The sequence below is a fragment of the Cyprinodon tularosa genome, unplaced genomic scaffold, assembly GCF_016077235.1.
Source record: "Cyprinodon tularosa strain WSP-4 unplaced genomic scaffold, ASM1607723v1 ctg942, whole genome shotgun sequence".
In the NCBI taxonomy this organism is placed as follows: domain Eukaryota; kingdom Metazoa; phylum Chordata; class Actinopteri; order Cyprinodontiformes; family Cyprinodontidae; genus Cyprinodon; species Cyprinodon tularosa.
The window spans coordinates 88,811-102,554 of NW_024039721.1; the positions used below are offsets into that span (position 1 = coordinate 88,811).

General features: G+C 37.9%; 1 protein-coding gene across 1 annotated transcript in view; it reads right to left on the bottom strand.

The window, feature by feature from the left end:
* The window catches only part of vps53 (VPS53 subunit of GARP complex), a 43,849-nt gene that overhangs the window by 7,165 nt on the left and 22,940 nt on the right, over window positions 1-13,744 (bottom strand). Inside the window, exons 12-20 of the mRNA XM_038275150.1 lie at window positions 11,831-11,932; window positions 11,629-11,723; window positions 10,403-10,645; window positions 4,676-4,823; window positions 4,393-4,475; window positions 4,221-4,299; window positions 3,746-3,894; window positions 3,588-3,657; window positions 3,352-3,489 (exon numbers count right to left, since the gene is read on the bottom strand). Coding sequence (XP_038131078.1) covers window positions 3,352-3,489; window positions 3,588-3,657; window positions 3,746-3,894; window positions 4,221-4,299; window positions 4,393-4,475; window positions 4,676-4,823; window positions 10,403-10,645; window positions 11,629-11,723; window positions 11,831-11,932 — 1,107 coding nt within the window. The remainder of the gene's footprint in view (window positions 1-3,351; window positions 3,490-3,587; window positions 3,658-3,745; window positions 3,895-4,220; window positions 4,300-4,392; window positions 4,476-4,675; window positions 4,824-10,402; window positions 10,646-11,628; window positions 11,724-11,830; window positions 11,933-13,744) is intronic.

Genomic DNA, 13,744 nt, shown 5'->3' on the forward strand with positions numbered 1-13,744 from the left:
AAATGGACTTTAAATAATGTGGAAATATGAAGCTATTGTTCAACCTTCCCAAGTTAAACAATAGCTTCTCTAAGGTCATTGCTGATGTCTTTCCTTCTTCCGATTGAGTTTAACAAACCAGTTTGCTCTAAATGTGGAACACCCCTTTATTTATAGAGGCACTGATGCTTGCTGAATATCAAAATATGAATTGCATATGATTTATATTGGTGTACTTAGTTGTTTTCAATGTCACTTATGACAAACATTTTTTTCCTATAATTTTGTTTGTAATTGATGGAGCTTAAGCACCCTTACTGCAAAGCAGTGATGCATGTAAACAAAGCATTGGAACTAGAAAAGCAGACAGTTCAGAGTATTTAGTAACCGGTAACATGAATATTTCCCAAATGAAAACAGATTACATTTATGCAACAGGGAATAAATGCAATTGTGTAGAAAAGCTGATTTGAATATCATTTATGGAGGATCAAAACTTTTGTTAATATAATTTACCTCCTTGGATTATTTACATAAGCTCTTTGGGGTATAAAGCAAAACTTAAAACAATACTGCTTTAGTATAAACCTCTGGCTGCTCTTTAATGAAATAAACATGGAGCTGGAAACCATTAGCAGACAACCAATAAACACTTTAGATGCTCTGAAAACAGACTTTTTCTGTAACGGTAACCTAGATTCAGAGTAAGGACACTGCACCCTGGACTGGAATGTGAAACTGAGTGAAAGCAGAGGGATTCCAGTGTTGACCCTTCAATAGATTTATCATTGAGAAGTCTGACTCAAGGTGGAAGGAGTTACCTGAGAGGAGACTCAATGTTACATGCTGGCCAGAAGCTTTTCTTTACTCTCGTTATTTGGGTTTAAAACAATGCAAAAAGGTCATCTGTCTATTTTGTCTCATCTTCGATGTTATGCTGATAGTTCATGACTTGTTTTCTTCACAGTATACATGCCGCAATTTCTGCTCTTTTCAGTCATTTAGCTTGTTTTTATATAAATATCTGTCATTGCTAAAACCTCCTATAGACTATCTGGCACTAACGTTTTCCTCCTTATATAATTTCATAATGTCAAGCCTTTACAATGAGTTGCTCTACTCTGCTTTCACAGTAATGCACTTTATTCAATCAAAGGCCTGTATGCAGCCTTATCTTCTGAAACTGGGTAGATCCACTCTGGATAAATTGTGCCTTCAAGCTATCAGACAAAACCTGGAGTGGGCTGATGTGAATAAATTTATACAACCCTGGAAAAAGGAAAATGTTTTAAATATGTCTAAGGTGGGATAAGTGGAAATCAATGGATATACGTTTAGGCAATACCTTCAGAGGACTGTGTCAAGGATTAAAGAGACAACAGAGAACAGACTGAGACACAAAATCAAATATCAAATGGTGACAGAAGTGCTTGTCAAACTGTCACTGTCTGAGGCGAAGCAAGTGTGCCAGAAGGTCTTTGTCTAAGATAAGCTCACTGATCTACTGGTTTCACTGTAAAAACAAGGCTTAGACAGCACAATCAGAGCAGATCAGACTCGGTCCTGTAAACACAAAGAAAGACCAACATGAGGAAGGAAAGAAGGCCTCCTGGGAGTGCTGTACAAATCAAAGGAGCATGCATTTCTCTACACTCCTGAGACTGTTAATTAGGGTGTGGTTTGTCCGTGGCTGCTGCATACCAGTGTCCTCTTGAGTCTCCTAAGGTTATTTTAAAGGAAGGTGAAACGTCTGAATCCTGTGATTGCCTGCGTCTTCGTTGGAAACATCATCCAATTTGCAACATGGCACATTGCATGTGTGGGAGGGGGGGTGATGTCAAAATTAGACACACACACAAACCTTTCTAAAGGCTCAACCACATGCTGGTTTTAAAGATATCTGCCTCCTCTTGGCCCGTTACTCATTCATTAAACCAGAAGAGCTCCAGCCCTGCTCTCTACTCGCCTCATGTGAGATGAGCTATTTTGTGGAAACATGCTCATAAAGTGCTATTGTGAGAGGGGTTAAAGACACAATTAAAGACCAATTCTGCCAAAAATAAACTAACAGCGGATAATCTGCTCAAGTGACTAACTCGAGGCAAACATTTAAAGCTGGCTCAGTGGTCCGACCACAAATACTGAAGGGGAGACTGTTTGTTTGGCCTGTTGTTGCTTCTCATGATTGGACCTTGAATCCATGGAAAAGCAGCCACATTTCTGGTTAGGTGTTTACTAGAGTCATCATGAGCACGAATGTGACTTCTTTTGGGATGTTAGTGATTTCTTTCCTGGTCAAATAAAGATTAAATGAATAATTATTTGAGACAATTTATGTTTCAGGATGAAACCTTCATACAAAAAATATAAAAAGAAAAAAGTGTTTTATGGATCAGACAAGACAACAGTTTGGAGAAGGTCACACTCACAAGTCTGAGATGAGTACAGTAACTGTCCAGTTATGTAGTAGGCTGCAATATGGTGGGAGGCTGTTTTAATGGACTTCATAACAAAGATGGAGGGATGAGAAGGGAAAAATCCAGCAATCATCAGAACGTGTTACAATAAAGTTCAGGAATGGCCTTGAACTCTATCTTACCGATGTCTAAACAAATGCATGTTTTTTTGTGGAGCCTGCAAACTGATGCTTATCCAAAATTCAGAGGAGCATTTTTTTAACATGTGAGCCCATGCAAAATATTGTGTGTAAATTAATATAATTTAGCTCATTTTGAGTTTTAACATTGACATACTTTCTTTACTCTTGGATTTTGTGACGAAAACTATAAAAGGTGGATGTAAACTTCTGCCCAGAAACTGATTAGACTTCGCTCTGCCAGTCTGCTTTTAGTCAGACGTCTAACCCTGTTTAAATGTATGTGACGGCACTTCACCGTCAACTCTGCTAAACGGCAAACCGGGGATAAAGACCAAACAATTCGGATCGCACACATAGGCCATAAGAGGAGGCTTTAAAGGGCATCAATTGAAAGGTCTGCCAGTAAAAAAAACGACCATTGCCGACTGAGCTGCTCGAGTTAAATGTTATGTGAAATGTGAAGGGTCCTAAAAGGACAGCAAATCACTGATGCTGTGTTTAAGTTGGACAGTCATGTATTTAGAGTCAAACTCAGGGTCACTTAAAAGCCCATTAGTTAAACAGATCCTGAGGGATCCTTAGTTTATCTCGGAAAGCTATAGTGTTTAATCTACATGGCCTTAAGGGGTGAGGCTGACTTTTTCCAAAATACTTTAAATGGAACTTGGACTCCTTTCTTATTTCCCCCTATGACTAAAATCCACAAAATAACACGTCTGAACAGAGCTGAAGCAGAGGGATAGTAAATGATCCTCCATGCCTAACCTCCTCACCTTTAATATCATCTCTGCTCGCGTCATGCCTTTCACAACAATCTTAGTGTAACTGGCAGGCGCCTTTCGGAGCACCTGGGAGCCTATGGACGGAAGATCCAACAAAACGGTCTTCAGGGAGTGTGTATCTAGAAGAAGCTGTTGGAGAAAAGGAGCAGAGAGTCTTACAATGTCAAAAAGCAAAGTGCTGGCCAACACAAAAGATTTCAAATAATCCTGGTGCAGATTATGCTCACCTGTTCAGCTCCCACCATGCTGATAGGCTTACATCTAAACAGGTGGTTAATAAATTTAGGGATGAAAGAGCTGAAGAAAAGAAAGAAGAGACAAACATTGAGCAAACCTTATTTCTTTGCTTACGACGAGAAAACAAAAGCCAGACTGTTTGTAATACTTTGTAAATTTGATGCAAAATTGTGTGAAGTATTTTCGAGTTGAGGCAAGGTTGTCTCTGATGATGGGCACATTCTGCTTAATGTGCATAATGATTGACGTGACATACGGACTCTGGTCACCAACGTGCTCCACACTCTGCCATGGCATCTGAAGGTCAGGATGAGAGAGAGAAAGAGAGAAAGAAAGGACGGGAGCTTGAGATCAGATCTGGTTGCAAACACATCTAATTAAGCAGCTAACATTATCTGACAATCTCTTTAATCTAATTACATGTAAAACAATGACAGAATTATAATGTCCTTCTGGGTGGGAGCAAGAAGTTCAACAAAACCACCAAGAATGCATTGTTGGGACATCTATTAACATTACAGGCAAAAATATGTTTATTTGTATTTCAATGAATAGCAGCTGTGTTTGATTTAATGCAATTAAATGAGCCGAATATTTAACAGTGTTTTTTTTTTTTTATTAACCTTGCTCATAGCACTTAGAGCGGGATCACAGGCTGCATCCAGATCTTGGACCAGCAGCTGGATACTGTTGGAGATCACACTATTAAAAAGAAACATAAAATAGGAGACCATTAAAATGTGCTTGTTGCAGAAAAGACGGGTATGTTTAGCTTATTAAGTGCTAAATGCTTACGTGCTGAATGTGTCCATCTCCCCGGTCAGATTTATCCTCTCCATCAGCACCTTGTCAACTTTCTCCTTAAGCTTCTCTTCCAGCTGAAACATATCAACAAGAAATTTAATGCGCAAATAAAAAAAGCTTCGTCTGTGAGAGCGCATCTGTAAAAACATTTTACTACAGATGCTGAAAACCGGTTGGGTAGAGCGGTAAACAGAACTTTACATAAAATCAATTTCTTCTGTATTTGCAAACAACAAAATAAAAAAATAAAATAAAAAATTTAATATGGACATGCCTGTTGTGTGGTGGCCAGACAGTATTCTGCTGTACTAAGGATGCTGCAGATCAGGCATAGCTCATCTACAGTGAACTTCGCTGCCTCGTAACCTTCCTTTTCCTTCAGCAGGCTGGTGATGGTGAGCCCTCCGCTGTTACTGCTGGATCTGGACACATTGAAGAAGGTAGCAAAACGAGAAGAAAAAAAAGAAAGATTCAGGATTTGGAAAATCTTGAAGAATCTTTTTGAAAGGTTCTTTAGTTTACAGCCCCCTGTCTGAACTATAGAAAGATTAATTAGAAAATGTTAGTAACCTGCAGCACCATGTAAAAAAATTCACTTGAAATCTGGCCCTAAGAGGCTAAGGATATATTGGACCTTAAAGCTAGAATTAAAATCTAATGGTTTTACCAGGTTAACTATGAACTCTGACAGAGGTTCTCTTTAGGTCGCAGTTTTCACGATAAAGCTCAACCTGTCAGTGAATCCCTTCACCGAGCATTTTTTTTTTTTTTAAACTTACTTTGCGGAGGTTCTGTGTCCTAATTTGACAACCTGAGATTTTAAGTGATTCTCTATACTCTATTAATGAGGTGTGGTCAGGTGAATATCACGTAACAGGGCCCTTTGTTATTTTGTCCCAATCAGAGGTAATTTCATCATACCTATTTGCCAAAATTGGACTTAGAACTGAAGTGAAATAAACTAAATTGTGCAACTCTTTGATTACGCATCTCCACGAACCATTATTTACTGAGGAGACAAAGAAATAAATCAATTTGGAGCTGGTAAGTATAGAAGAGAAGTGAGGTGGGAGAAATGCTAACACATTAGAAAGAAATAGGGGTTGAAATGACCCAGAGTGTTTAAAGCTGACAAGTGTGTTTGCTGAACTCAAATAAGCTTCTTATTTGGCCTTGAATAGGATTGTTATTTAACATGTATCATCCCTACATGGACTCAGTATCAGCCATAAATCCAGTACCTCTGTTAGTATTAGAAGGAGGTCAGACTGACACCTTTACGGATTATGACAGCTCAAACTGTGAGAACCACTTAAATAAGCTTCACTATTATGCTCTCTATCGATTACACAAACAGTCAGGTTTAAGGGAAACTGATGACAAAACTGGCTTCCTTTATGACCAGGGAGGTAAAAGATAAGTTAAACTGGGATATTTTGCAAAACTATTTGCAAAATAAGTGTAAAATTAAAAAGCGGCATTTTCTTTAACAGCTTAACTCACTTCTAGTTAATAATTATTGTACTAGGGGTTGGATTTACATTTGAATAAAAGTCGTCTTTTACAGACATGATCAAAAAAATAACTGTCAACTTCTACATGATATATGAACATTTTCAGCAACTTTTTTCTGATAATTTAATTTTTATCAGATATGCAACTTTGAGTTAGATAAGCTAGCTGATTATTTTATTTTAATCAAAGATACATTTTATAAATAATTTTAATCAAAGATCAGATGTGATCAAAAGGGAGTCTAATTATTCTCTGAGTGAAGGCAGCAGAATATCTAACTTTAACCTTTAGAGAAATGAAAGGGAGGGTAAAGTTTAGAAAAGCAATAGTTATTTAAAACCTATTAGCTTATATTTATGTTCTGGACCACACTGAAGAGCAAATTCCACACTTTTTAGTTTGCAGGAATGCTAATATATTGAATCAGCAAAATATTTTTTTCTGCATGATTTCAAAATAAAAACAACTCATTTAGTAAACTGACTCAGTGGTCTATTTTTTTCTACCACTTGCGTTTAGTTGTAATTGCACTGCTAGTCTCATATAAAAGGATCATTTAATATTTTGTATATTATCATAAGAAAGATAATTCTGTAGCATTTAATATTTGTATTTTTTTCTTTTTCCTATCTAATCCTATGCTTTGCCCTCAAGTTTTAATCAAATCTCTACAAGGAAATAAATACATTTCAAACTACAGGTAAAAATGACATTTTAATAACTGAGCCACAATGGATATAATTATAAACAGATGTAAAAATGGGGTCCAAAGAGGGCACACTGGCGACACAATATTACTAAACGTCATACACAGACATGGGGGTAAAACCACAACATAGTTCAAGCTCTTTTGAGGGCCCCTTTCAAAACCTCACAAAACTAATTCACAGCACACCCCACTTGATGGGTGTCTGCAAGTGTGTGGATTTCTAAAGAGTCTAAGTGCATCCAGGACAGTATTTGTATACGGCTAAGAATATGGCACGCATTAGCGGCAAACACAGTGGTGTAAATAGCATGCACAATTATCTCAGAATGCATCTGTATGTGTGTGTGTGTGTGTGCTTGTGTGTGCACACACCACAGCCTGGGATGATTTCTGATGTGGCTGATGAGCAAGAGATGTTTTCGCTGGTAGCACATTAGGCTTTGCCACAACATAACCAATTCCAGTTCGCTCATGGCATGCCATCCTAATCCATCAAACACAGAACATGTCGGTTTCATATATAACTGCAAACCAGGCCTGCAATTTACCAAAATGAATGAACAAACACGGGTGTGGCAGCCTCAAACAAATGAGTTTGTTACCATCTAGAAAATTGTTGTGATTCCCAAAGCTGGGTTTGTTTACTGTTTTTAGATATGCTCTTTACCAACATTAAAGTTTAGTGAAGCATCAAAATGATCATTAGCCTTACTGCTGATTGTTTATAGCCACTGTTGTGAATTGAAATAGAAAAAGCAAGGAAAACAAAGCCTGAACAGGGCAAAAAAAAAAAGCCACCACGGCTGTGAGACATCCTAATTGATTGATGGGCATTATACTTATACAGCAATCTGAAAAAAAAATCCAAGAAACCGTCAGAGGAGGAAGCATGTTATTAATCAAAATCAAGACAGCTTAACTTCTTACTCTGATGGTCTAACTGGGATTAAACTCAATATTCCTACTTGAAATTCTAGTCTTAAATTTCTAAATTATACTAACAGCAGTTGACTTTTTTGCATTATAAGCTGATTGCATTATAAGCTGATTCTAGCTTGATGATTTTTTTTGTGTTAAAAATAGAAAACAATTTGAAGAGTAAATTCCAATACGCAGTGGTAGGTGTATAATTGTGAGGTGGTAAGAAGATACAACAGTTTTTTACTACTGCACTTGATAATTATTTTGTTAATTAATTTTTTGATCAATATATCAAGATTAGATTAAGGTGAAGATAAAACTAATCTGCGTATCGAGTTCTGGATAAAGTATTTTGATAGACATCAAAATCTTCAATCCAAAATGTTTATATATATATTTTTTTTTTACATTTTTGGTATAATTGCTGCTCTATTTGGGGTTGCTCTTATAATTAATTGCATGTTTTAGAGTCTCTATGCTCCAGGTAACAATAGATTATTTATAGATTACTTAATTTGTGCCATTTAAATAACAGATTAATCTGATTTTTTTTAGCCCTACAGTTTTTAAAATGTTTAAATGTGTTTTTTATTTTGTTTAGCAACCAAAGTTAGCCATTCGTATAACCAATTATTTCAGGGATCAAAGACTATAAGCTTAACAGAACTAGAGACTGAAAATACTGCAGATTCATCTTTGTCAGAAGGCTGCAGCTTGACCAAAATTGTTTGGAGAGCATTTCTGAACACCAGTTTCAAACTCACTTAGAGATCATTTTCAATCTGAGCTATTATTCTGGACTTTAACTGATCCATTCTAATACAAGAATATTCCCTGGCCTAAATTTTCTTTATATATTTGGCTGTGTGAACATTTAGGGATTTTCTTTCAGCTGCTCCCTGTAGCAAGTTATTACAACTTGTCTAAAACAATCTAAGACACAGACCTGGACTGCTACACCACAGGGGGACTGTTGTTGCATTTAGGAATTCTGGATTTGAAGGAACCCTTCTGTGTTCATTAATCACATAACATCCCAATGGTACCCAATGAAAATTGCTGTAGCAATGTGACAAAATGGGAAAAAGCTCAAAAGGTCTGGATACTTTTTTAAAGACTTCGGTTTGTAGATTGGAGGAAATAAAATCTTTGACTGAATCTGTAACTTAAGTTTTGTTCTGACAATTCATTTTCAAACAAGAGGGTTTACCGCGACTCCTTACTTCTATCTGCCAATATTGCTGAGTAATCTATTACATAGCAGAGCTTTTTAATTAAGCATATGTTGAAGGGAGCAGCCCCTCATGACCCCGCTTGGGATAAGCGTGTCAGAAAATGGATGAATGGATGAAGAGAGCAGAGGGATGTTTGCTGATAAAAACACTCAGTGTCCGAATGGAACACAACTACTGCTTCCTTTGCCTCAAACTTTGAGCATATTGAAGAAAAATGCAGATTTGGTTGAATGATGAAGCATTAAAATATTGTTTTAATACGAAACCTCGCCCGCCTACATTTTACCTTGCCTTTCCAAATTTAATTTGGAGTTTAACACAGTTTTACACTAATAACTAAAAAAAGAGAAAGTAAAGCATTTTCATTATAATTACATAGCGTGACAAAGAATAATTAATAAACACTAGCAACATTTAGATACTCCTAGTAGGAAGTAGATTAACTGCTCTCCTGTAATCAAGCGGCCAGGGAGAATCAATCTTAATTCTTTCGCGCTTCATTATTGGAGTCTGTGTTTGTTCATTTCAGAGAATCTGAGTTAAAAGAAAAAGGTCAGAGCGCTCAAATCTCACACATATAAGGTGTGTTACCAACACTGTAGTTCAGAACCAGGAACAAATTAATACCTGTGGAGAGTGCAGAGACCTCTGATATGAGATTAAGGCTTTCTTAAAACCCAGCCAGTCCAAGCAGCTGTAGAGGGATGTATATTTTCAAAAATACATCTTCCTGTGGCTTATTTTTCAGATATGCAAGTATTTTTACCAATTCTGATATCCCTTTAAGAACCACATTTAAGAAGATACTGTGTCATGAAAAAATATACATTGGTTTTTCTGTTTTATACACTTGTTTTTCAGTTTCAAGTTATGTTGAAATATGCTTCCTTTAATACAGGAAAATAAAAACTAGTAATAATAAACCTGGCCGTATTTATTTATTTATTTTTTTGGGGTACTGTTATATTTATATTCCCTTTACTTCAATTTGCCTAATATGATTTCAAAGTCATCAATTCTTTTACATTACTCTTTTAAATACCTTAATTTAAAATTCAATTCAACTGGCTCATTACAAAATTTCCTTTACTGATTGCTGTAAGTCAGAAACATAAATATGATGGAGTAATGCTTTTTGGTCAGCGTACCCACCTGTGATGCCTCCCTATGTAGTCATTAACTACCTAAACAAACACATTTTATGTTTTAACAAGGCAAATCACCTTATCCTGATTAAAGTAAGACCTGCAAAATTGAGAGATTCCTGACATGAAGTAAGATCTAAGAAAGCATCAGACCTTAACCCGGATCTAAATCAACTTAAGAACAGAAAAACAAAAGGAATCATCCAATAAAATATATCAAACAGCAAGTGTTAGGGTTAGTCACACTAAAATAACTTCTCGTGGCTAAAAATAAAAGACAAAATTAAGGTTCTGGAGTTCCCTACTTAAATCCTATTATTGAATTCGATTAAGGTGCAGCTGCTGGACCTTAAGCAGATGTCAACATTACTGCAACCTAACAGCGTTTATGTATGTTGAACTCCAAAGACTCTGAATATCGTATGATTCTGATCATTGGGTGTCTTTTATTTTCTCAAATTAAAAAATGATCTTACTTTGGCAGGTTGCCAGAAAGGATCTTCCAAGCATATTCTCGGAGGAACTTCTGGAAAATGGTTGAAAGGGCGATCATGGGTTCGCCTGTGCTCAGTTGGGAACACTGGACCATACACTTCTTGTAGTAAACAAAGAGATCGGCACAGCTAGGCAGCACTGCCCCGCCTTCCTCGGTGCCTGCCTTGGGGGGGCCTTGTGCTCGGAAATCAGCCACAAAGCGGTCAATCAGTTCCCCAAGGTTCCTGCAGACAATATAGGTTGGTTTAAACACACTCGAGCAGCAGACTTGGGGCCATATTGAATAAAGTGAATTAAACTGTACAAAAACCATAAAGACATGATGAGTCCTGATAAATAAATAACAAGCAGAGAGACTGCAAGCCAACTGGATAAATATACAAGAAAGCACCACTTGTGCCAAATTTGCAGTGCTGCAGCTCCACAGCCAGTTGTGTCCCAGTTCGCCTGAACCAGGCAAATAAAGCCAAGGACAAACAAGCAGGCCACTGTTCTCCACAGCCATTTCCCACTGGGGACAAGCTGATTTGGCCTCTGCTTTTGGACTGAAGTGAAATGAGGTTTTAGCTGTAGCTGCCTTATTGGTCAATCCTGTTCCTTTGGACAGGAAAAACAGCATTTTATACTCCTAGGGTTTGCAATTGACTCATTAATCCCAGAACTCTTTTTGGGTGGAATTAAATACTCTTTATGTTACATAAAATATAGTCAGAATTCAGGTAGAAAAGCAGCACAGAGAAAACAGAGGTCCTGTGGTAAAGATTTGTAGAGGAGGTTGCTTAAAAAAAATTGCAGAAATAAGGGAAAAGAAACAACAAAAATCATTTAATAATTAAAGAAAATAGAACTTAAAAAAGGACTGAAGCATGAATTAGACTGTAGAGAAAGGCAACTTCAAAAAGAAAAAGAAGAGAAAGAGGTGGGAAAGAAAAAAGGCATATCTGCTGTGACAGCATTTATTCAATCTCCCTCTCTCTTTCTTTCAGTCTCTGTGGTTGTGCAGCTAATGGGAAACATTTCTGCGAGACAGAAGCATGCAGAGGAACAAGAAATGAGGAGGCAGGAGGAGGTGAAGCAGAATAACAGGGGAGGGGACTGATTGATGTGCAGTGGGTCCAAAAAGCGTTCTGGGGCCAGCTCTCTATACAACCTGCTCTTAAATCTGTTTTTTGTTCCCAAACTGCTGTTATAAGTGGCTGTTGCTCACTTGTCTTGGGATTCTATGTAGACATATAGATGAGGTTCAAAACACTTGGAGATAATGCCGTGGAATGGATTGTCAGGAGCTTTGGGCTTCCTCGGCTGAAAAAAAAAAAAAAAAAAAGCTTATGGTAAATCAAGGAAAAAATATATTTATGCAAGGTCAGTAATCTAAAGTTGCAACTTTTTTTTTTTTTTATTTAACTGACCTTAGCAAGATCTTCATCCTTTTCTGCTCCCACATCCTCCCCTGGCTCATCCTCTAAAAAAGGGTTGGTTTGGTCTAGAGGGCTCTCTGCTCTCTTCTGCTGCTATAATAAGGAAACAATACAACCTTTGCATTGATCTCTAACACAGTCTGTAAAAGTGATCTTTCATTGTAGCAAGCTTTTAAAGTTTCACTACTGTCTTATAGATCTTTTTATGTGGTGCTTGGTTATTCAATTCATTGCCACCAAATCCCCGGCTGAAACACAAAGCTTACAAGGAACAGGTCTAAAGTTTGCTTCAGACAAAAAAGGCTTGTGTGAAGCCTAAATGTCATGAGGTCAAGGCGAGGTTGGCCCACTCGGCCACAACTAATCATGTCCCTTATTATGTGCCTTCACAGCGAGCGTCACTTTCCCCTTCATGCAAAACACATGACCTGGATTATAAGGTGTAATCAAGGGTACTGGGATGGAAACACATGAAGGTTAGCAGTTCCATTCCCAAAGTTTTCATGAGAAAGAAAGGTGGCCCCTAACTGAACGAAAAGACTCCTCTCAATAAAAAACATGATTAAACAAAATTCCACTGCATGCAGTTTAATCAATTTATTTTATGATGGCTTCAGGTGTTTGGGAGAAAACATAAAGCCAGGCTTTCACTGTGCGATTTTTTGCCCTTTGCTGGACGACTTTCCAGTTGCGCAAGTATTATCCGAAATGGGCCGACTTTTAGCCTGATCATGCATCGTGGATCATCTAGTGTACAGAGGGTAAATAAGATGATCAGGAATCGTGAGGTCGGGAGAAAAATCCAACCTGTTTGATTTTCTCCCGACCTCACGATTGCCCGTCGTGGGCAAATCGCTCGGCGGGCAAACAATGATTATTCTTTTTCTTCTTCCTCTCAGATGTAAACAAAGAAGCATGGCGGGGATGCAAGTGAAATGGAATTCTTTCTGTAAAATTGACAGAGGATAGTAGCCACGTTTGCTCAGGCATGTCTTTTTAGGATTTTCAGCACAAAATTGCACAGATTGCCAAGGCAGCGCATTTCTCACTAGTGAGCTTTATATTCCTCTTCTACTTATTTGGCTTCCGGATAGAGGAGTCAGAGCAGCTCCATCTCACTGCAGAGCTGAATCCCACATTGTTTTCAGACGTACAGTGTGATCAGTTAGATTGCATCAGAGCATTGCGCTGCACTGACATCGTGAGCTGTGAACTCACACTGTGCGACAAAAGCCTGCGGTTTTGTCGTACAATGTGAGCTGCAAATGCTTGCAACGATTGAAAAAAAAAGAATAAAAAATCGCACAGTGTATGCCCAGCTTAAGTATAATGAAGAGCCAGTAACACAACTCACATGTCTGGGATATAGTTGCGGATGCGTTTAAAGCAGGATCAGTTGAAAATATGAATTTATCTGCCACACAGCAATGTTTATTCCACCATTTGGCAAAGAGAGGATTAATCAGAGGAGCAGTCAAGATTCTAATGGTGACTTTGGAGGAGGTGCAAAGACCCTTTAGACAGACAGGCAAATCTGTAGACAGGGGAACTATTTCTCCTGTACTCCATATCTGACATAATGGTAAGGAGAAACAAACAGTAGTAAGACAAACCTAACTTTTAATAACTGAACATTATTGATCTCGCATTAGAGAGATTTATCTCTGCATTTAACCCATTCCCTTGGGGTGCAGTGGGCTGCAACTGTGCGGCGCCCTGGGAGAAATGTGGGTCTTGCTCAGGGACCCAGAGTGGAGACTGTGGGGATCGAACTGGGTAATTGAAACCTTCACAGAGCACAAATGCACTGCTCTAACCACTAGGCCAACACTCCCCTCTGGCCAGATTGCATTAAATATTATCCTATACCCTGACCAGACCATCCCTACTGTGTTTATATTGTGG